Source organism: Buceros rhinoceros, unplaced genomic scaffold (assembly GCF_000710305.1).
Source record: "Buceros rhinoceros silvestris isolate BGI_N320 unplaced genomic scaffold, ASM71030v1 scaffold13091, whole genome shotgun sequence".
In the NCBI taxonomy this organism is placed as follows: Eukaryota; Metazoa; Chordata; class Aves; order Bucerotiformes; family Bucerotidae; genus Buceros; species Buceros rhinoceros.
In genome coordinates this window covers 1-23,774 of record NW_010393730.1, presented here as the reverse complement: position 1 = coordinate 23,774, position 23,774 = coordinate 1, and the positions used below count along the sequence as shown (strand labels likewise).

At 50.0% G+C, this 23,774-nt stretch overlaps 1 protein-coding gene across 1 annotated transcript; it reads left to right on the top strand.

Annotated features, from left to right (window-relative positions):
- Window positions 1–60: 60 nt before the first annotated feature.
- ASCC1 (activating signal cointegrator 1 complex subunit 1) lies at window positions 61–20,777 on the top strand (the record flags this gene model as incomplete). Its single annotated transcript, XM_010144980.1, has 9 exons — window positions 61–86; window positions 1,186–1,310; window positions 2,513–2,612; window positions 3,553–3,650; window positions 5,083–5,261; window positions 12,375–12,511; window positions 14,670–14,789; window positions 18,730–18,854; window positions 20,698–20,777. Coding segments are annotated over exons 2-9 (951 nt in total), but the record flags the coding sequence as incomplete, so codon positions are not given.
- Window positions 20,778–23,774: the final 2,997 nt, after the last annotated feature.

Genomic DNA, 23,774 nt, shown 5'->3' with positions numbered 1-23,774 from the left:
TGTTCGTGGCTGATTCTGCCCTCCTCGGGGCGCGGCCCCGTCCGCACGCCTTCCCTGGAATTACAGGAGTGCCGCCTCGTTTAACTGTCAGTTCGGGGGTTGTGAGTCGCTTCAGAGGGTGGCTGGGGCTTCACCGAAAGGAAGAGTGTTGACCTTCCAGCAGCGCGGCACTCCGTGTGAGAAATCCCCTTCAGGAGAAGTGCAGTGTCAGAGGAGAGCTCACTTTTTTTTTTTCCCCTGTCAGGTTCTGTTGCAGTGGTCAGGTAAACCTTCTGAGGAAGGGACATTTTTGGGTGGGGACTTTGTTTCCTGAGTAACAGAAATTTCTGTTTTAAAAGCAAGGCAAACCAATAACCATTCCAGTGAGCGCAGGAATTCAGGTACTAACGACAACCGCCAGTTCTGTGTTTCTGTACAGTTAAATGTTGTCCACTGTGTAAAAAGTGTAATGCAGTGCCCTGTAATTCTGATATCTGGATATTTGGGATCATGCAGGGTAGCATTAAGACTTTTATGCTTACCGTGCTCTGATGTAGAGGGCTGGAGGTGTAACTGCTCACACCAGCCAGTGCCAAGCCCCGGGAGTGCTTTCCTTCCTTTCCGAGCGGATCTGGGGAGCTGGGTGTGCTTTTGAAAAGCTCCTTAGGCCTTTGAGACACTAGTGGAGGATGTCAGGTATCTTGAGAGGTCAGTGTTGTAGGGGAATCCTTGCTAGAGGCTGGGGTCTCTTTGGTCTGCAGCTGTGGAGAATAACGAGGTGAAACTCTTAGAATCCTGAGCAGTGCTGAAGCGGTGCATTGATAGTGGCTGCAGTGAGTTTCAGCTGAAACCTGTGACCTTCAGGGAGAGTGGGGATCGGTTGCTGACCTCCTTGCAGGGGTGAAAACCCTGATGCTTCATTACGTGTCTTACGTTGCTTGTTTGTGCTTTACGAGCTGACAGTGAGTATACTGGAAATTTCTCATAAATTTAGTCCTTGAAAGAGTGGCGTAAGGTTGGAGAAGGTCTGAAGTCTCTCGTACTTGTGCTTAGGCGTTACAGCTCTTCTGGAGATGCAGACCTCGCTCCTTACTGCTGAGCCCCCCAGAACTCCCCCGGTGCCTCTTACAGGTTATCGGCACGGAAACATTGGCGTTTGCCTTTCCCTGGCATAAGTTGGCAAAGCTGTCTTTGTTCTTGCGTTAGGAGGAGGAGCGGGATGGACGTTCTGCGGCCCACCCTGGTAAGGATCGGGGGGCGAGTGTACAGGAAGAACCTCATTCAAGAGCAGGCCCACCAGCACGAGGAGGAGGAGCAGGACTTCTGTGCAGGTACAGAGCGCTGCGTGAGGTGCTGTCAGGATGTGCTACGGGTGGAAGTACCGACGCTGGGGCACTTGGTGTTGGCTCTGGTGTCTCTGTGTGCTGAAGGACCTGCCTGTGTGGTGGAGTGGGAGGTTCAAGAGGGAGAAGGATACTTTGCGTGGTCCCTGATGATCTTGCTGACCAAAGAGTGGACGTAATCCCAGTTACCTCCTGTGGGTTTGGCTGTCTGTGCTGCTGACTGTTGGTTATGCTTGCTGGCCATGGAAGAGGGGGGAAAAAAAAGAGCTCCCCAGTCTGTTTTCCCCGGGTTCCTGAAGTGCCTTTCTTTTCGGTAGTGATTATTTGCAGGTCTGGCAGGAGTGGAGGCTGCTCTCTGAAGATCCTCTCTCCTTGCAGTGTTTGCCTCTTGAAGAATTGTCCTCTTACAATGTGGCTTTTGCAAGGTGTTACCCATTCTGGGGGCAAAATTCTTCCTGTTCTGATGTGGTTTACTTCATCTTTCTGCCTGTACGTCTGTGGTAGTGCTGCGTGTGTTGTTGTGGGCACGGAGAAGGTCAGCTGTTATTTCTCAAATGGGGAGGGCTGTGGCCGTTGTGTCCTGTTTCTGCCTCCACCCTGCCTCTCAGTGGATTGGACAAAGCTTTAATGAGCTCCTTGCCACCCAAATTCATCCTGGTATGTGCTGGAGAGCAGAGAGAAACCACGGGCATTCTGGAAGCCGTTTGGCCCTCACAGGCATGACTGAATGGCCCACGCGTGAAAAGAGCATCTATTCCTCTGTGCCAAGGGGGTGAGAATTTCTCTGTTTTCCAAAATGCCGTACCTGAACCTTTGAACCAACCTACCCTCACCTTCTATTTATATTCTTCTGAGACTTGTAAATTCCTGCTTGGGTCTCCGAATGGGCTGGTGGCTTCCACCTGGCCAGGAGAAGAGACCGTTGCCACTGGACAGTTGCTCAGCTCCCAGCTGAGAGAAGTCCTGGGCTGTAACTCTTCTGACACCTCCCAGCCCAGTTGATTTAGAAGCAGTCGTTGTTTTCCGGAGCTGGTTGTAAGGCGAAGCAAAAAGCAGTTAGCTGCAGTGGAGAGCAGTCCATTTCTTCCTGTATTTAACCTTGGGAGAAGGCAGCTGTGAGCCTTGTCCTACACAAAGTGCTGCCAAACTTTACAGAGGGTGTACAGGGTCTGTTGTTCTTTTTCTGGTAGGCCCTGATGACTGTGCAGACGAACCTTGTGATGCCTTTGTGATGGAAGAGACCGAGAAAGGCTTCCAGTGCAGAGTGGAGGTTCCTAGCCCGTTATACAAGTGAGCCTGTGTGTTTCTGGTTTGTTGGAGTTGCTGCTGGCTGAGGAAGCGGTTGAGCACAGAGTATTTGTTTTGAGGTCAGGGTAAGCACTGGATCTCCTAAATGTATTCGATTTTGAGGATTTTAGCATTTGGGAAGGGAAAGTTGGCAGTGCCTTTCTAGTGCAGTTGTGCCACGCTTGACTCCTAGCCTTCCTGGTGACAGTGACAGCAGGTGGTGCTTTCTTGCTGGCAGGAGAGTTTTGAGCATCTCTTCCCTTGAACATAAAAGCGTCAGTGAGGGTGGGAGAAGGGGGGAAAGAACTGAGGCAAGCAGCCTGTCAGGGGGAGTTCGTGAAAGCTTTGAGAGAAAGCACACACGACTGGAACTGACGGTTGATTCCAACCCAAGGTTTACTGGGAAGGCTGCAGTGTTCGAAGCTTTATCGAGTTATTTTTGGCAGTTTTATTGGTTGACTATTTTAACTGAAATGTAGAGAAAGAAAAATGTTCTGTTCCATAATTCAATGCTGGCAAATGACTACTTTGAGCAAAGCAAAAAAGCAGAGAAGATGCTCTTAGTTCTTGGTCAGCTGGAGTAATGGCAAAAAGGGATGACCTAGCTGATGAATAAGCTGTGGCAGGATGTGCTGGCCAGTGCTGTCATGGACCAAATAACTTATTTTAGCTTACGCCAGTTACGAACCAGCTCAGCGTTGTCCCATAGTCCTGGGCTGGTCACACGTGGAGTCCCAGGAGTAGCCTGTGGGCCCTGCCCATCGAGCTGAGTACGTGCATCCCTTTAGCACAGAGATATGGAGTCTGGGGGGACCGAACTGCCTGGGGCCAGCTCGGAGCCTGGCTCCCTTGTGGCGTGGTTAATCTGCTGACGGGACGCACTTGATAAAGACCAGCCCAGTGACACCATGTGAGTGACTCTCTGGCACTTTTATACTTCCAGGTACATCATTGGGAAGAAAGGGGAAACCAAGAAGAGACTGGAAACTGAGACTCGAACCTGCATCAGCATTCCCAAGCCTGGAGTGGAAGGAGAAATTGGTGAGTTTAACAGGCACAAAAGGGGTGTTCTCTCATCAGCTCTTGTACGGACACAATTTGAGTGGGGAGTGGGTATAGGAGGTGTTTTTCCTTTATTCCTCTTTCTGACATGACACGGACTCACCTTATGGCCCCGGTAAAATCAGTTTGCTTTTCTCCTGAGTTTATTTTTTGTATCTATAAATCCTTATGAAGCAGTGGAAGGTTTTTTTGGGGAAAAAAAAAGAGTATTTTAATCCTATGAATAGTCACAATATAGTCACTTCTGGGCCTTAAATGAGTGGCTTGAGAACTTTGGGGCTGAAAGTGTGGGATTTTTTAATTTCCTTTTCTTTTTAAATTAGTATCATTTCCATTAATAAAACCCATAGCATACACCCAGAAAAAGTTACCGTGTTTATGCACGCAGTAAACTTCAGTGTCTGCTTTAAAATGAGAAGCGTTTTGATGTTGTTGCTGCCTTTCTGGTGTTGTCACTTGATCCTGATAGTGAGAGCTGGCTTTCTTGTACCGTATGTTCCTTCTCATCACTTCCAGTGACTTAAAAAGAAAGGAGGCGTCACTCGTATGGGCTGGCCTGAGCGGGTTTCTGCCTGAGCACGTATCTGGAGGGCCCCTTACGCACCCTTTGGATAACTGGCGTGGTGTAAGGTTACGTTCATGACGGAGCTGTGACGGGGGATCCAGCTGCAGTGGCACACAGGAACGTGGCGGTACTTCTCGAGAAGTGGGTCTTGACTTCTTCCTAGGAACCGTGAAGGACTATTAGGAAGGTTGAGAGATGTTGAAAACATGTAATAATAGGAAGCCAAGAAAATGTTGCTCCTTGCAGTTCTCTCCTTTCAAGCTCAAGTGTTCTCTGTTTGGTGCCTTGAAGTGCATGCAGAAACAATACAGGCCATCTTGATCTTGGATGGATTTCCTTTTCTTTTTCACTTTGACGGCCTTTGTGAAAACTTGAATAATGCTCTAGAAATGTGAAGAGCCACTGAAACGATAGTCTCTTAGTTGTTGTTTTTTTAGGGACTCGGAGCTGACTGTCTCGAGAGCAGAAGGATACTTTTGATGGCATCGTCCTGTCTTTACAGAGGGAAGCTCAGCCGTGTCAGGCATTTCAAGTCAAGCGGGGAGTCTGGGAGGATTTCTCTGTGTGTGGCTGGGGATTTTAATGGCTAGCGCTTCTTCAGTGAGCCCGGGGCTAACAGGACAGGGGTTTTGTTGTGCAGGTTTTTCTAATTCCCTCCTGGCATCTCCTGGGTGAAACGTTCTCACCTTCACAGTACCCTCCAATATTGTTATTTTAAAGTGCGCAGGTAAGTATCGTGTAAAATCGTGATCCTTTTAATTACTCTTTATTTTGCATGGGCGTGGGTGTCAGCAGTCTCACTGCAGCTCACAGAAACCAAACAGGTATTGCTTTGTTTCCTTGCAGTGATTACGGGGCAGCATCGCGGCGGTGTCGTCTCGGCCCGAACGCGGATCGATGTTCTCCTGGACAGCTTCCGCAAGAAGCAGCCCTTCACACACTTCCTGTCCATCGCTCTCAACCAGCCCACCATCCAGGAGAAGTTCCTGCAGTTCAGGGAGGAAGTGTTGGAGAAATGCTCAAAGGTAAGGATCCATGTGAGAATTAAAATCAAGTGGAAGCCCTTCAGCAGAGTGCCGTTTCATTTATTGAGATAGCTTTTGGCATTTACCTCGAAGGCCTTGCTCTATTCTATTTGCTAGGAATGTATTTTTAACAGGCCTCTTACTTAAGTTGGCGGATCTGCTGTGAATGTGCTGAGTGCTGTTGTGAAACCTTGTGGAAAGTGGAATGGCTTACTTAGCAAATCGTTAGTAAAATATTGTGTTCTCCTTAGACGTTTTCCTAGGTGGGAGGATATCTGAGATTCTAAAGAAGAGGGTTGGGGTTTTTTTTTTTTGGTGGGGTTCTTTTTTTTAATAGGAAAGCCACTAAATAATGCAGTGGACCTTTCTACATATAACATGATTTCTACATAACCACGAAGCTCACAAGTTTTCTGCTGCTTCTGTTTCACTTTTCTTTTGGCTACTGGCAGCGAAGGAAGATGGGTGTCATTACCGGTGCTGAGCAAGAAATGACTTGGTAGCACATGCCATCCTGCAAAGCTAACCACTTCCTTTCTTCCCCATGAGACTGTGCTGACAGTCCCTCCTACTTGCCTTCAGATCTTACACCGAGAGCAGCAGGCGATAGGCATGGGGAGAAGAGGAGCAGAATGAAGCGAAAGCTGTGTATTCCCTGGTTAATTTTAGCATGCTTCTGTTTGGACAGAAGTGGTGTGTCAATGCACACGGCCAGGCTGAGGAGAGGGAACAGTATCATTAAATCGCCCTTGTCCTCTGAGTCTGCTGGCAGGGACACTTTTGTGTCCCTCACTTCTGCTTGCACCTTTCAAAGGGGGAAAAAAAATCTTGCAGATATCACACCTTAAAAAGTTTAGTTTCCCATGTCTTCTTGGTATGGGTGTGAATTATCTGGTATCTGGTGAGATGCAAGTTCTTGCTCAAATTTTCATGGTCACTTGCATGTCAAGAGCCTCACCTGGAAGAGAGGAATGAGCTGACTTTGCTTGAGTCTTGTCTTTCCTGGCAGTTCTGATTTAAGTCTGTCTTCACCCCCCAACTGCCTATTACCATGACATCTTCAGAGCTTTTTATCGTTCAGATTTCCACCTGATGCTAAATACAACTGAAACTAGCCAACAGATTCAGGGATTAGCAACCAGTGCAGTGCCATGAGCATCCTTTCCTTGGGTTAGGAGGAGGTCACTGGCTTGATCTTCTAACCCCATTAGCCAGCAGCATCTGCCTTTCTTAGAGTGTAGTTGCCAGCTGGGTTTAAACCATGACACTCCCTCTGTTGGTTTCTAGTTCCAGTCCTTCTGTGGGCACACACCAAAGTTACAGGGAGAGAAGCCACTCTTCGTGGGGCCGGTAACTTCCGCACAGGGCTCTGGTAGTGGCTGTTCATGCTTTTGGTCCTGGACAGAGACCACTGCTTTCGGTCTGGTGTTTCTCTTGCCCTTTATTCCCTTCTAACTTGATGTCCCTGGAGATCTGGCCCTGCCTTGCTTGAAGCCTCGGCATCCTGGACTCCACTTATCTGATTCTCCTCCTCTCTCTAGCTGTCTGCCAGCAGGTCCTGTGGATCTTGCTTGTCCCTCCCCATGGACAGCAAACCCAGACCTGCCTGCTGCACAGGGCAGGAACCTCAGTGTCATCCCACACATCTAACTGGGTCGTGGCTTCCAGGCTGCCTCGGCGTCAGGCGAATCCTTTCAGTGTCGCTCTCTAGGATGTGGCCTCTTTTATTCATCTTTGCAGCTAATGCTGTCGTTCATGCTTTCATCCTGTGTCTTTAATTCTGCAACACACTGGCCTCGCACAAGACCAGATCTTCTTGCAGAGCATTCATTATTCCTGCCTGTGGTTTTGGTTGCATCTCTGCAGCCTTCCACTGGCCCAGACTCAGCTGGTGATCTTAACTGCTCTCCAGTCCCCTCCTGGTCTGTCTCTGTCACGGTGTTTGTCTCTTGCTCATCCTGAAGTATCAGTTTGCATTCCTGGGTAGGCTGGGAGGCCTGCCATCCACTTACAAACATGTTCATAGATTTATTTTGGTGCTTTCCCCAGTGGTGTCAGTCACATTGAGAAGCAGCTGCATGGAAACGTCTGAAAATCTTCACGTGCTCCTTGTCCTAGAAAGCAGCAGAAGCCCAGGCTTGGTCAGAGGAGTGCTGAGACCACTGAGACCACAGTCATGTCTGTTTTTCCTCCTCTTGCCTGACCTGTCTCTCCTGCAGTTCTTGTCCTGTGTCTGGACAGCACTGACTCCTGTAAAGCTCTGCTTCACAGTCAGGGGTCCTGCAGCGTGGGCATGCACGTGGGAACACGTTTCAGCCGAACAGCTACTTCTGGCTTGCTGTAACCTCAGACTTGAACCGTATGCAGAACCAGCACCCAGGTATGAATCCTCCTAATAACAGTAGCAGCAACATCTCTAAGAGAGTGTGGCACTCCGGACGGAACGTGCCTTTTGCTGCTGCCAAGTCATCAAGGCGCTTTTGGGAATCTCCCAAAGCGGCGGCAGCTGAAGCTGCCCTACAGCAGGACGCGTCTGTATGGGTGAAGGCAGAAGGGCTGGGGCTGCAGTTCCTGCTCTCCACACTGTGTGGGCACAAGGTGCCCTGCCCTGGAAGCTCTGGGGTCATGTTAGCACTGCTCAGTGGCCTATGCCTCTCCCAAGGGCCTGAAATGTTCCTGGTGCTGCTTCCATCAGCTCTAGAGATACCATTTTTAGTTTGAAATGTAGAATTCGGTCAGTAGCAGGTATTGGGGTGTTTGCACATGTATAGCCTAGGAATATGTGGTGCTTTATGTTTCTGCCTTTCCTTCTCCTGGTATTAGGAAAAGGGTTTCCAGATATATTGCTGCCTGTTAGTTCAAGGAGTGTATTGCAGCCTGGTATGTCACTCAATCACTTCACCAGCCAGTAATGCCACTCTAATACCACTTTATCTCACAGCAGGGTCTGCTAGAAAGCACATCAGTAATGAAAAACAGTAATTCAAAACTGTGCCTCGCAGAGCAATAAGAGAGCTTATAGATTTGTCCAAAGCAACGGGATTTCTCAGCATACTGGGAGAAATCTGAACGGGATTCAGTGGCAGAAGCAGTGCACTTCCCTTCCTGTTGCAGTTTGCTGGTGCAAGACGATGCAGAATTAGGTGAGCTCCAGTCTTTGAATGAAGCTCGGTAATAATGGTAAGGAAGAGGAAGGACAAGGTGTGCGTGTGTGAGGATTTCTTCTGGCCATTGAGCATTTGCAGGGGACTCTATTTCTCTCTGAAGCAGTTACTATGACAACCATTCATTTATATTTTATAGCATAGGCCTGTGTTGGTAGGTATATGCTTCCTAACTTCTTTGTGTGTGTCTTTAAGATATTTTATAAGATGAACCTCGTGTTGAAATATTGAACACTTCAGGTGTCATTCACACGATTGTGTGGTCGAGACTGCCAGGCAGTGAAGCAGGCGGAGGGGAGGCTCTTTTCAAGCTAATTTAACATGCATACGGGGTGGTGGCTCACCTGGACAGGCTCTTTACTGATGTGGTGCAGTGGGTGGTCCAGATGACTGGATGACCTTGGAAGTCTCCTAGCACAGTCATGGAGATGTCAGAGTGAGCAGGACTGAAATGTCTGTCTGAGATTGCTGGTGGAAAAGGAAGAGACTTTGCAGTGATACTGCTGTGAGAAATCAGAGCTGGGTCTTTCAGAGCTGTGCAAACGCAGCATTTGCAGACCTAACAGGTTGCAGATGTAGCACGGAAAAGAAATATGATTGCTGTAATATATGGCAACCTGTAAATATCAGACATTGCCGATAAGGTATTATATCTCGGAGTGGAAGGGACAGAAAATGGGAGGGGTTTTCCAGCCTGCAGCTCTTCAGTCAGTTCTGAGGAAACGCTCTTTTTGTGGCTCACTCCTTTGTTTGTGGATCGAAGTGGGAGAGGGCATATAGCTGGCATCCAGTATCCTGCTTAAAAAAAAAACCAAACCAAAACCATTAAGCTGTCTGCAAACACTGGAAGCTCTTAAGGCAGTAGGAAGGTCACAGCCAGGGGGAAGGAGCTAAGGAGTTTGATCCTTTACCCTGTCATGTAGAAGGCCTGAAGTGTGTTGTGGTCTATGGTTTCCCTACTGTGGGGCCTTAGATTGGGAGGAACGATGTACTCGGGCTTTGCAAAGAGAGGTGAAGACGCCAGATAAAACCTTTTCAGATAAAATCCTTTTAAAGGAGGAGAGCAAAGGTGGAAGTCTAAGTAGCAGGGAGGGAGTTAAAAATGAATTCTTAAGGCTGAGTGGAAATGAGTTGTTTTTTTGACCATGACAGGGCAGTGTCGGGGAGAGGCGTAAGCTAAAATGGGCAGTCATCACATGCGGATGGTGCGTAAAGGGGATATTCTTCCTGCCTCTCAGTACGGCGTTGGAGAACCCAAGTCTGAATAGTAAATTTTTAGAGCGACAATAGAGTCTGGTTTCTGTGTTTGAATCTGCCAGCGAGTTGTGCAAATACGCTGCTTTCAGAGTCCCCTGTAGAATCTGGGGATTCCCTGCTATGGCACCTTGCCTGCCCTGATCTGGTGCTCTGCTTCCGTTAGGGCTGGAAGTCACCGCTTCCCACGAGCCACTGGGATGTGTGCTGTGAGGAGTACCCACCTTCCACTGCACCTTCCTCCTTCCACGGGGGAGGAAACCGGTGAAAGAAGAGCTTGTTGCTGAGAGGCACGTGGAGAGCGTGGCTTAGATCCTGGTGGATCCCTCTGCCCACCTCAGATACTGAACTCACTCCTCACTCGGGCTTTTATGTTTGTAGCTACCTTGAGAGGGTTCTTTCCTCAGGTACTTGGAAGATGTCCACGAAGCCCCCAAATCGCAATGTTGGCAGGATCACATCTCCTGGGCTCATCCTCCCTGGAGGAGGAGATGATTTTCCCTTAGCAGTAGTTATGATCACACATTTCCCAGCAATGCGTTGCTGTTGTCTGGCCCTGCTGGTCAGGTCGCAGAGGGCTGATACTTCTGGACAGGGCGGCTCTCCGTGCGGCGACACAGCGGTTGGTGTTAGTATATCCTAATCTGGGATTAGAATAAGTGGCTTCAAGCTCTTTTGCACCTTGGCGAGCAGCATCCAGCCATGAAGGGCTGCTGAGACGCCTGCAGAAACATTGCCTGTTCCAGGGAGAGCTACCTCTGACGCAGCATCTATTTTATGTGTGGGAGAAGTGGGATCTGCCGGCCTGTGAAAGAGTAGGGGTGTAAGCGGGATTTTCAGGAGCTGTCTGAAATAACTAGGGAGTAAACCAGGAAGATTATCTAGGTCTCGGCCTGCTCACTGTGCGCTGCTCATCCCTGCTAATCTCCCCAGCAGTGGTGGTGTGGCTTGTGGAGGTGACGTGCTGTCGCTTTGTCAGCTATCAGCCCACACTCACGTGCTGGAAAGCTCAGGGGAAAATGCTGCTTGTGGGGCAGGTTGGTGTTTGCAGTACAAATAGTGCTGGGGCAGAAAATGAGGGTAAGGCTTTTGCTTTCTGACCTGCAAACTACTTTCTCCTACTGTATGTCATCTGTGTGCACTGCGGGAGTGACAACGGCTGGTTGTCCAAGCACAAATCGAACTTTCTCCTGGTGCCTGTTACCTGAATTACTGTTTTGTGCTGGGCCAAATATTCTCCGGCTGTGGATACCATTGGAGAAAAAAGGCTGATGGAGAGAAGTCATGTCCTGTGGTGCGTGTTAACAGCAGGATGAATTAAAGGAAGCTGCAGGACTTTTACTGCAGAGAAGGGAAGGTAGGGAGAAGTGAGATGGAGCCGTCCCTCTGCTCTTGATGTGCCCGACATGGTTAGTCTGTGCTTGTTTGAGGCTGCTGCACGGCGCTGAGGTTTGCGACACGCTTTGCCACTGCTGGCATGGTACGATTGGAGGTTTCAGTCAGCAATAAAGTAATTAGCAGCAACAGAAGGTATGTAGATGCCCTCTCTCTTCCGGGCACCACCACAGTTTGCCAGCCTGCGGCTGCTGGAGCAAGCCCCCAGCCTCCGTGTTGCAGGTTGGCTCGTCTCTAGTCCAGCCCGTAAGCACGGCTGTAAGGAAGAGTATGAGTATTGTCATTAGGCATGAAAAATGCCGAGAGAGATGTGGGGCATTAAAATCTGACGGGCTGAGATACTGCAGTGTTTAAACATCTGAAAGGCTTTATTTCAAACGCTGAAGCACAGCTAGAAACTTCAAAGCTGTCATTCTCAGTCAGCAGACATTTTCAGACAGAGAAAGGCTTCAGTGGCCTTTAAGGCAAGTGGTGGTGGCTGCTTCTGGAACTATTAAATGTGCTGATGGGAAATGGCTACTAAGTGGAAATAATTGTTTTAATATGGGTGTGTTAACCATCCTCGAGGTGTTTTTATAAATATCCTAGAACAAAAGAGCATGTTTTTTAAGGCTGAGTGTAACCACTGCTCCACCTGGGAACAGCTCCTCCCCAGCAACAACACGTAGCTCTTCTTATAAAGGGAATTTAAACTTAATGCATCTTGGCAAACTATAGGGCATATGGGAGCAAGAAAAATGTAATTATCAGAGCTGGTATTAGCTGTGCTTGAGTCGTGAGGTGCAACCTGTGTTTAGACAGGATTTAGAGACCATTTAGAGCTTGTCACTACAGCTGGTTCCAGCTTTATTGCACAGAAAATGGACTTAACTCAAGTTTTGCATCTGTACTGACTTGTGTTGAGTTTGTTGCTGATGGCAGCTGCTGCTTGACAGCTGTGGAAGCCTTCTCTCACAATCCTGGTCAAGTGAGCGCTGCTGTTCCTGGGTCCTGAGTTACAGCCTGTCGTAACAAGCTTCCAGGCCACCGTTCAGCAGCTCCAGTGACAAGATGGGCAGGGAGTGTGTGTGTGGCAGGGGGCTGCGCCTCACCTGCCGGGCTGAGCTCGCTTGCTCGCAAAGCCTGTCAAGTTTTGTTTCTCATTTTGACTTTAGTCACTACCAGCCAGACCAGTGATGCAGAGAGGAAAGGTTTGCTGCCAGTGCCGTGGTACCTGTTCTCTGTAGTATTTATCCTGCTGATGGAGAGGGGGTGTGCATGAGATAAGGCACCTATATGTGATTGATTGACTTGTTTGTAGGATCATGGGGTCAGCAGCAGCCTGTTCCAGAACCCTGCAAAGCTTCACCTGACGCTTGGGACGCTGGTACTTCTGAACGAGCAAGAGATCCAGAAAGCATGTGACCTCCTACAGCGATGTAAAGAGGACTTTGTGGAGTAAGTGATAAAAGAGGGATGTCATCAGCAAGGGCTTGAGCGGGGGAAGAGCAGCAAGCTGTCTGTGACAGGGGACAGCAAAGAGAAAAGCAGCTCAATAGTCTATCTCAACTCTAGAAATTTAGAAAAAGGCTGAAATGTTTCAAAAGGGAGCAGTAGAAATCACCAAGCAGTCACAAAGAGCCTAACAGCATCCTGCAGCTCAGCTCAAACCCTCAGCATTCCCTGAAAAGCTGCTCTACTCATTTCTCTTCCTCACGTGAGTCCCTGTTATTTCTGTGTGAGCAATTTTTGCTGTTATCCGCTGTCTGCTGCGGAGGAAGGGACGAGCTCCATTACCTTTGTGTGTTGCCTGCAGTGGGCTCTGGCACGCTGCTTGCCTCCCACCTCAGAGCAGATGCTGAGGTGTCCCTGACGCGCATTTCTTGATGCGGGGAGCTGTGTGCAGGGAAGCCAGCAGGAACCGCCTGAGTAGTCAGTCGGGAGCGTTCAGTGCCACTGCAGGACCGGGGCCTTCTCGCTGCCTGTTAGCACCGAGCTGCAGATGTTAGGGCTTTAACTGTAAGTGTGGCGGAATGACACTGTAATTAGCTTATCTCTGTCGGCTTAGAAATTGGAGATGGCTTGGGGGATTGGTTTATTTATTTCTGCAAAGCCTTTGCACACAGAGCACGGATCCTTGGTGTTTATTTATTTATTTATTTATCGCCTTGGTGCGTGAAGAATTAGCCGCGCTGTGCTAGCTAATGTCTCTGGGAATTAACGCACGGTCAAAATTCGTACCTCTGCCTTCAAAGCGACAGCTCCAGTTGTTCAGCTGTCGAACAGAAATGCGAGTGCGTTTCCAGGGGAAGGTTCTGCCCGCACTGAACTGAGGCAGAGAAAATTGTTACCCTCCATTTCCTTCAGTGGAGGGGAAATCAACACTTGAATGTAACCTTTAGGTTATTTCCCCCGCCACACCCAAATAAATATACTTTGAAAATTAATTTGGGCTCCCTCCCACCCACATGAACACTTACTAGCTTTCTTTGCTAAACTTTGCTCAATGCAGGCGGTGCCACGGGAAGGTAGGTAGACCCGTTTTGACCCTTTTTAGAATACGTGGCCTTTCACGCTCTTGGTGCGATGTGCACGACGGTACACCTGTGCTGTTTCCCTCCCAGTAAACACACGGGGAGCGGAGATCACGGTCTCCTTATTCCCACTGGGGAGCTTTACTGATCGTCTCAAAGGCAAGCTGAACAGAAGTGAGCAAGGTTAGAGCAAAGTCACGCTGACATTGTTAACTGGTGTTTATTACTTCTGCCTGCCCAGACACTCCCTGCACTTTCCACGAGGCCTTGGCGTTAAATGAGACAACAGCACTTACTCACAGGGTGCTTTCGCTGCGGCACCCTGCTTCCCTGCAGTGTTCTGGTGGTAAAGGCAAGGAGGCGGCGTGTTTGGAAGCAGATACACTTCACAGCGTGTTTGCAGGTGTGGGAGTGCATATTATATCCCGCACACATTTTCGGTTTCGCCTTCCTGCAAGAGTAGCTGGAGCTGGTTTTAAATCAGCTCTATTTACTGCCAGCGTTTGTAAGTGGATGCTGAAATGTACTTAAAACTGCATTCTGCATCGAGTGCCTCTCCCAGCGAAAATCAGCGAGGTGGAGACTCTGTGTCACGATCGTTGTCTTCACAGGGAACGAGAACTTGTACCATTTTACTGCCAGTGGGTTTTATGTAATGCAGATGGAGATCTCCGTGTTGAGATAGCCCATGAACACTGACAAGCTGACTTCATATGCGTCCAAAGCAGTTTTTACAGTATTACTTGAGACAATGGGACGATAGGATCTGTAGCCTTTTGAGCTTGAGAGATTAGGGAGCCTTTTTTTGTGGTTGGGTTTTTTCAATGCAAACAACCTGAGAGGTTGGGGAAGGAAAGGGAAGGACTCCTCAGCAGGGAGAGTTCACTGCCCCATACAGTCTAGATAACATTTAAGTTTCGCTTAACCCAAAATTTGTGTTTAACCACAGCAAAAAATGTATTTTATATCATTCCCTTGGTACAAGCGAGTAGTTGCCGTGTGCAGGAGGAGTACTGTGCGCTGGATTTCAAAACCAGGTGTGATGTTTTGCCTTTTAACATAAGGGATTTCTTGCATTTTAGCCAAATTGCTGGAGGGAAGCCTCTGACTGTGGAGGTGGCAGGGGTGGAGTACATGAACGATGACCCTGCCACGACAGATGTCCTGTATGCCAAAGTCCACATGAAGGATGGCTCGGACAGGTGAGCTCCTCATGCTTCTTTCTTTCATTCTCGCGTGATGTGTTGTGGCAGCAGTCATGGCGTGCCAGAGAAACCTCCTCTGCCCTCTGACGCTGGTGGTGCTGCTCGCAGTCCTCGGGCCAGCAGTCGGGAAGATGAAGTCATTCTTGCTTCCTAAACTCGTTAAGGCAGTGATGTGTTTGCTCAATAAATCAGTCACTGGTGGTGCAGCTGAAAGATGTCATTTGTTTCTGTAGCAGCCTGTCAGATTGAATAATGGTGTCGTGGCTCCTGCAGCGATAAGATGGCCAAGGAGATACTCCTGGGATGGTTTAGGAGGCAACACAACTTGGCCTCTGCTGTCTGGTTCCCAACCTGCAATCCAGATTAATCTGGACAGCCTGGCATATTCTGCAGCACTTAATTATTCTTAAAACCCAGTTACACCAGAAGGTCCTGAGACAAGCATGACTTGGTTACAGAGTTGGTTCTTGTGTCTGTAAGCAGCCTGGAACAGGCGCTGGGTGTGAAACAGATGTCTGTCTTCTGAGCTGCTGATGTGAAATCTCAAGGCCTGGTTGGTGTCAGTGCATGTGTTTGTGCTGGTCACCACCGTGGCTGATGGCTGTGGCTCTGCAAACAGTGCTGCCAGCGGTGTGGCGGTGCTTGGACAACCTTCCTCCACCTCGTTTTTGACAAGTACATCACCAGTGGCAGCACTGTCTTTTCTCTTAGTGCTTTCTGGAAGACAGGGAAGCGTAAGAGCTGTTGTGCTCCATGCTGCTGGCTGTGAGGTGGGGTGCGGAAGGGTGCAGGGGGAGTAGCCAAAAGAGCTTTAGCCTTCTCTCCCTCAGCCGTAGCCTTCCCTTTTCCTGGCAGTGCTGCCCTTTTGTGTCTGTTCCCGTTGCTAGAGGACAGCAGGAGCTAGTAGGGGAACACGGAGCAGTGCAGCTGGAGGAGGGAGGCTGCCAGCAGGGACTGGCTCAGGGAAGAAAGGACATGTTCTGGCATCTCCTTTCCCTGAGGGCTGAGGAGGCATGGGGGGCCCCCTGCTTAGAAACCACACTTTGGAGGCTGTGTTGAAGGAAGAGATCGGAAGTGGGATAAGGAAATGGGTGGGAAAATGAAAATACCAGAATTGCTGGGAGGCAGTAGGAAATGAAATCTTTTCCTCTTCTCGGCTCTTCCACTTTGAAGTCTGTCCTACCCTGAAAGAGTGAGATGAAACAAACGGGGTGGGTGGAGAACCAGGGCAAGCTAGAGATCAGCCAGGAGACAGAAGAGAAGTGTGGGAGAAACAAGGCAGAGGCACTCAGAAAGAGGAGACGGAGGCAGATGCTGGACGACCCAGATGCCTTTCAGTGGGTTTGTTGCAGAAAGTGTCCAAGGTGTCAGCTCTGAGAGCTGAGGGATGGGCCTCGCTTCTGAGTCACTGAGCTCTGGATCACCTCTGCGGGACAGTGCTCCTGATTCCACTTGCAATTGAAAATAAGTCTGTGACCTGAGAAGCTGGAAGGGAGATCCTGAGGAGCATAAGTAGGGCCTAAAGTGAGGCAGTGGTGTCTGCCTGTGCCTGGAGACAGCTCAAATTGTTGGTACTAGCACTGTGGTCGGCTTCAGATGGCGGCTGTATCCATTTTGCTGAGAAGCCGCTTAGACATACTGCTAGCAGAAAACGCTCGTGTACATTAGGGGTGGCAGAGCTGATTTTGGCAGGGGAGAGAAATGAGGTCTGCAGCTCTACCTTGCCTTGAACGAGAAAATGACCCCCGCCCACCCCGCCCCACCCCGAGAAAGGGCTGATGCCTTTCCTGTCCTTCACAGAGCTCATTTAGCTGAAGTTTTGACCAAACCCAGATGCTGTGCTTTGCATGGCAGCTGGAGGCTGCTAGACTTCTGTCCTGTGATGTCACCTTTGCTTTTCGCATAGCATCAGGCTCAGAGAGGGACAAGCGATTGTAAGTTTTGATCTTGGCCCAAGCCAGTCCTGCCCTCATTTGCAAATTAATTCATCTGGCACTCCTCCCCTCATACAGCTCCTTAACTGTTAGTAAGCATCCAGAAAGCTTTTAGCTCTGTAGAGGGGAAGGACGGTGTTTTTGTCTTGATGGAGAGCAGTGAAAGCTTCTTTTGCTTCCTTTGCGTCTAGCAGTCGCAGTGTTGGGAACGGTGGTTATAAAGAAGGGACAAATAGCCATCCCTGCAGAACTCTCTGCTTCTCTTTCTGGAACTGCTGGAGGGATCATTGCTGAGCAGCTCTGCGCACCTCTTGCCTGCTTTGCTCAGGGAAGGGGGGAAAGCAGGTCGAAAGCAGAGTTTCTCTGCTGCAAGGCCAATACCGGAGGAGAGCGGCAGCCACATGGTTTGCTGTGCTGGGTCAGGCTGCTGCAGCCCACGTTTAAGAGAGGTGTGTGCCTTCCTGTCTCATGCGAGGCGTCTTGCGAGCTCTGTGTAGTTCCTGGCATGGCTGAGGGGTGGAGTTCCTTCCTGATCTTTGGATGATCTTGATCAGCTTAAGCTATAAAGCAGGAGATTTGATTTACCCTGACCTAGCTTGCATAACTGCAGACAGAATTGGGGGTTGACAAGCCCTTCTGCACATATAATGGCTCAGACTTGGGGAGGAATCATGCTCTGATGCCTCCCACATGGCAAATAATTTCCATTATAATACATTGTAATTTGTTTTATTTCCTTGATTAACTTTATAACGTAATAAAGCTCCATTTTTACTTCAGCTATTCTCTGTTAATTTGTTTTAGTATTGTCTGTAATGATACTCATTTAATCTTTGTCATTGCTAATTTTAAAAATCACTGATGTAAAGCCAGAAAGGGGTAGAAAAACATGACAATTGCTAGTTTGAGAGTCTTGAAATTGTCACATGGGGGCTGGCAGCCCATGAGGGGCAGTACAAAACCAGTGGTGGGGTAGGAGCTGGCAACTGGAGTGATGCAGCCTCGGGCTCTGGGGGCCAGCCTCAGAGAGGCCACGCGCTGCCTGCCTCTCCTGCTGCAGCTGAGACGCCAAAGCGGTGGGACCTGGTGGAGCAGAAAGCTGTCTAATCCCTTGGGCATGGTGAGAGAACCCCAAATTCTGCACAGAGAAATACTCTCTTGCCTTGTTTTTGGTGATGGGACATTTTTGTTCTAGCACGTCCTTGCTGCTTTTGGTGAGACACTGCAGAATGTTGGTCAGGGACAGCAGCAGCCTGGAGGTTCCTTCGTCTCTGTGGACATAGGATACATGAGTGTGTGGCTCTGGTCACCTGCCTGCTCCTGCTGCCTCTCCTAGGACAGGTCTGCCTGCAGCCACGGCCGCCACAATCCCTGGCTGAGCCAGGCAAGAAGGTGGCAGCATGTCCCGCTTACTCACTAGCTTCAAAGCCGGAGCATTCACCAGGGTGTGCTGTCTGGGTTTGTGCCCTCTGTCACCACGTTCCAGACTCTCCCAGAAATCAAGCCCAGCGTCTGGGTTGCCTGTTTGGGACAGAGAAGGCCTGAGCTCTAGCCCGGTGCGCTGTGCAGGTTGCAGTCCCTCAGCAGAGCAGGTCCTCCGGGAGCCAGGTCCCTAAGCCCCCCAGGGTCTGCAGATTCTGGCATTTGTAAGGAGGCACACATTGTGTTTCCTGGCAGTGGAAGGATGATTCCTTCAAGTCCCAGTAACATCTGTCACTGCGAACAAGCTCTCTGCTGTGCTAAATCTGCCCTTCCTCGTGGAATATTTGCAGCAGAAGTGATCACCAAGGAGGCTTTGTGAAACAGCCAGAACTTTTTGCGTTAGAGCTGAATCCTGATGGCTCTGTTCGCTTTCCATCAGAGACTGGCTCCCTTTCCCCGCGTGCGTGCCGAGACTTCATTTCACACATGCTGCCCTCCCTGGCTGGAAAGCAAAAGGCTGATGACGCAGGGGTTTCTCCTTGGTTTACGCCGCTCTCTTCTTTCTGGTTTTGCCTCCCCAGATTGCAGGCGATTGCTGATAAACTGGTGGAAAGGTTCGTGGCCTCTGGCCTGATGCTTAAAGAATGGGATAGGGTGAAACTGCACGCTACAGTCATGAACACTCTCTTCAGGAAAGATCCGGGTGGTGCGTATGCCTCATCCTTACCGATAAATCCTTTTAAAGTCGTACCTCTGAATGGGAAATGCTTTGGTTGGCCTTTTCTTTCTTTTTAAAAATTTTGTGATTCTTCTTAATCTCAAAAACACCTACAAGGTTGTGGGGGGATGTCACTAAGTCAAACCCGGGAGAAAATAAAAAAGCAATCAGCAGAGCTGGGGAAGGTGGGCAGGCTTTTGAGCCCTTTCTCGATCTTCCCTCCCCAAGGTTCTTTGTCACAGCTCCAGAAACCCCGTTGCCCAGTAGCACCCATCAGATCTGGGCCGGAAAGGAATGTGTTCCAGTAGCACGTGAGGTCCTGGGCTCTCTGTGCCCCAACCTTACGCTGAAACTCAGGCACAGCTTGATGTGCTGTGCTAACCGTTGAACAAGGTGAAAACCTGATCCTTTTTGGTCCAGGTAAAGATGGCCCAATAAAGGTGGCGCGATTCCAGTGTCATTCTCGTTAAATCAGATTCCGACGACTACGAGGCTGAATACGAACTACCATTGAGTGCTCGGTGTCTGCTGCCTCTGCCAAGAGATCACCTGCTCCAGCAGCCTGTGCGTCCTTATCACACGGGTTTATAAAGCAGCCTTGTGTTCAGGGAGGGACAGCATATCTCAGCCTCCTTCTCCATGTGCAGACACGCGTGTGCTCTGGCACGGGTGTGTGGTCTGCAAGCCTTAAGATCGCTGCACTAAAGCTGCTCGTGGCTGTCTGTGGCGCAGTGGCCTCTGGGCGATGCCGGAAAGTTCTGCAGTGTTCTCCAGTTACTGCCTCTGTGAGTCTATGGACAGCGATAACAGCAGATGGTTTCTGTGCACCCAGCAGCAGGCTTTGGAGATGACTGCGACTAAAGTCAGACAGGCATACTCGGGCCGTAGAAACCCTGAAAGACGGGGCTTAGCCCTGAAAGTCAGTGAAAATGTGAGTCCAAAGTGCTGATGCAGCCCTGTGTTAGGGGAGGCCTACGGGCAGCTGTGTCTGGCATTGTGAGTCTGCATTCTGAACACCCCCGTGAGGCATGAGAGGCATTCAGGCACAGCGCCCAGAGCGTTGCAGAGATAGCCACCAAAGTCGCTTTATATTCAGCACAGGATTTGAATAGCGTGCTAGGTGTGAGCGAGCCTTCACAGTTAATGCTGGAGATGAAAAAGAAATACTGAATGCATTCACTGAGCGAGGCAGAGGTCCCGCAGAAAGAACAGATCATGTACTTAGGGATTATATAAAAATCCAGACATGCTTTGGGGAAAGGGATCTAAGACGTAGGCACTTGGCAGTTGCTGTAGGCCTAGGCTGCTATTCTTAATGCCTGTGCGTGGCTGCGTGCCCACCCCGCAGAAGCATACACCCCACACGCATGTGCTTCCCAGAGCAGGCGGCAGAGGTTTGTAGAGGTGCTGTCCGGGTTGCGCCTGGCATTGCGCTTGCACATCCGCTTTGGCACTTGGTGCTGTACCAGGCGATGCGAGCACCCGCAGGGCTGACTCTCGCCGTGGCAGGATGTGGGGTTAAAATCAGCCAGAGAGGAGCAGATGTGTTGCCCTGAGCCATCAGTCCTGCAGAATCACCCTAGCAGTAGCTGTGATTGAGGGTCTTTCCCCCAGGTAACATAGGTCATCCCGACAGAGGCACCGATCCCTGCGCGTTCAGCCTCGTTCCCTTTAAAATCAAAGGGGACGTGGTTTTTTTGCATTAAGAACTGGGCAAAGATGGTTTGTTAGCTGGCAGCTGACTTTGGGGAGGGAGAGAGTGGGGGGTGAGGTACAGTACACACAGTTCTCGCGTCTGAAGCTCATTCTGGTGGTGGCATTTCTCTTCCAGCTGAAGAGAGAAACAATACAGTGACTGGGAAATCATCTTTCAAGGAACGGGAGTCGTTTAATGGCAGAAATATCCTCAAGGTCAGTATGAAGCAATGAGGGAAATGGAGCCGGCGGTGGATATTGTATAGCCAAAAGAGGTTGAAACACCTCTTCAGGGCTGCTTTTGTCTTAGGCTTATGGGATCTCCTGGGGCGGGGGAAAGCTGTTTAGAAAATAAACAATCCAGATCACTCATAATTGGGAGCATTACAGTATTTAACAGAAGTGTTCTTAGAGCTGGTGAGGCTCAGATCAGGAATATGTAGCATGAATGCTAAGTGGGTGTTCGTGTTGTCGTTTACTTTGCTCGTGTTTTACCCTGGAGACTCAGGCTTGTGTCGATTCTCAGCCCACCAGAAGGGAGTACTCCATGGCTCTTCTTCTACTCACTCATATATATTTATGACATTAAAACTGACTGCCATTTCACTTACTTTTTTCTTCTTCTTCTTTTTTTTAAATCCCTGCTATTGATTTGCATAATTTTGCTCCAGAAAAATAGCAGATAGCGTCAGGGAGTCCCGCCAGCCAAGATCTGAGGGCTGTGGCAGTGATCAGAGGGCAGGAAGCAAGATTCCCCCGGACTGTGGAGGGTGGGTAAGGCTCGAAGGGCAGCATCCTGCAGCCTCCCAGGCTTTGCCAGCCAGGGTTGAGACTGCAGCAGCCTCTGCTGCTCATCCAGATGGCAGTGTCAGGTTGATGCTGTGGTGCTTGGCCCGTGCAAGTGTCCAGAGGGAAAACACAAACCCAGAGAAGTAGAAAAGGAAAGCCACACTGCCTTGTAAGCTAATCTGCAGTCCTCATTGTGTGAGGGGATTTGTTGCAGGCAGCTATGATTAGAGGGAGATGGGACAGTGCCTGAATACGTTTGGGAACCGATAGATGATATTCTGGCAACAAAGAGATACAAGAGAGGATGCAGGCTGGGTGGGAGCTGGGGAGCCCAGAAGGACTTCGGGGCACCAGAGGAGGGAAAGGGTGCGCTTTATGTGTTGACAGATTTGCTGTATAATGCATTAGGCACTGGATGCACGGGGATGAGAAGGCAGGGAGTGGAACTGATTGATCTCCTCTGTGCAGAGGACAAAGAAAGGGACAAAATTAGGTTAAGCTCTCATTGTCCTCAAACGGTCTGTGCAAGCGCAGTGTCATGACTCAGCGTCGCCGCGTGTTGAGCGTTCGGGGTGAGACTGCAGCATTGCAAACTGAAGCAGGAAAGTCACAGACTGCTCCCTGTCCTAGCGTGATCTGCGAGTTTCAGGCAGTTCCCAGTGTCTCAGAGCGGGCTCCGGAAGGGGCAGGTGGTGGGTGTCGGGAGCCCGGAGTGCCTGTAGGGACTCAGCTTTCGAGGCGTACGCCCACATTTCGCTTCGCCCTTTGCTCCTTTCTCTTACATCTGTTAAACTTGTCCGCAGACTTCAGGGACCTGTGAAATCGGAGCGTCAGCCTTCTGTAGTGCTCCTCATCCAGAGCCACGTGTGACTGGGAAGGCATCAGCCATGCTCCCTCTACTGGGCACACGTTGGTGGACCACGCCGCGGGGTCCGCGGGGTCTGGGGGTGCGTGCGGCGCTTCTACCTACCTACCCTGGCGGCTGCTTGTTCTCGGTGCTCTCTGAAATACGAGCCAGTGCGTTTTTAAAGCTCCTAATTGATTTTGTACTGATGTAGCCAGAAGAACTGCTGGCCGTTTGGACTGTTGGTAATTACTTCAAAGGATGTCTTGCCACAAGAAATGTCATCCTTCTCCTCCACCTCCACTACATTTCCTAACCTGCTCGCTTCGTATTTCCCTTTGGTCTCCCACGTGCCTGCAGCAGAACGCCCGTTGGCATTAATTAATTACATGAGTCATAAATAGCTCCAGGCTTCTTACCAGAGGAGCCCAGGCCCAGCCAGCCACTGATGCATTCTAGCATGACCTTGCAAGGATGCATCAGCTCCCTCCCAGCCCCCTTTCGTATACATTATTTATCTTCTGCTCAGGGAAGCTACCCTCTCGCAAAGTGGCTTCATTAACTTTTGCGATAGGGTCTGAACGACGGGCTGGTAATGAATATGGCTGCAGCTAGGCAGGCTGGCTGGTGGGCGCCGTCCCCTTGTAGGTAGAGTGATGTGCCATGCACGTGTTTCCCGGTGGTGGGACTCTGCGATAGCTGGGTTGGGTGGCAGTGTTCCCACTTGGAAAGCCAACGCAGCACGGCTGGTAGGAGGGCATCGAGTCAGAAAACTCCAGTTTCATCGCTCTCATTCCCGCTGTGCAGCTACGACTGGCGCTGTGAGGCCAAAGGCTTTGCCTAGCAGAGGGCAGGACCTGAGCTACTGGAGCACACAGCACGATGGAGACACCTTGGCTCTGCTGTTGCAGCGTGAGGCTCCCTGTGGTCAGAGCGGGTGTGTGTGTGCAGATGCGCTGGCAGCACATGTTTGCTGATAGCGTGCCGGCGTTACCCCAGGCTCCAGCTGGTATTTTGCTCTCAGCCAAACTAATCAGAGTTTTATTTAATAATCCTTTGTTCTACCCCTTCCGCAGAGTTAAACATACTCTCCTATATGTGCTAATAAATGGTTGTGCAGGCCGGTACCTTCCCACACTGCTCAGAAAATAGATCCTGTAGGATGAGTCGCATTCAGGAGTATGAGTTACTTCTGTCTTGAAGAATATCCGTGGAAAAGGCTCCCTGGCCTAGCTGGTGCTGAAAGTCCAAGTGACCCCACAGCTGAGTGATTCCTGTCTCTCACAAAAGCACTGAATAGCTCTGTGCTGGTCTAGTCCCGAGGAGCTGAGGGTGCTTTATGCACCACTTCCTATGGAGCAATATGTATTTCTTCCAGGGTGGCTAGTGGCTGATCGACTCCTTTCAGCATCCAAGACACGTACTGAAGTCTTGCTCTGGTCAGGAGCGCAGTGGCTTGTCATTCAGAGAGCGGAGGGAGGGGGCACCAACTCGCAGCTGAAAGATGGCAGCATCTCCTTCCCGTGAGAGCAGGGTCAGGCCAGGCAGGCAGCCGGGCCCCAGGGAGATGCCGGTTTGGC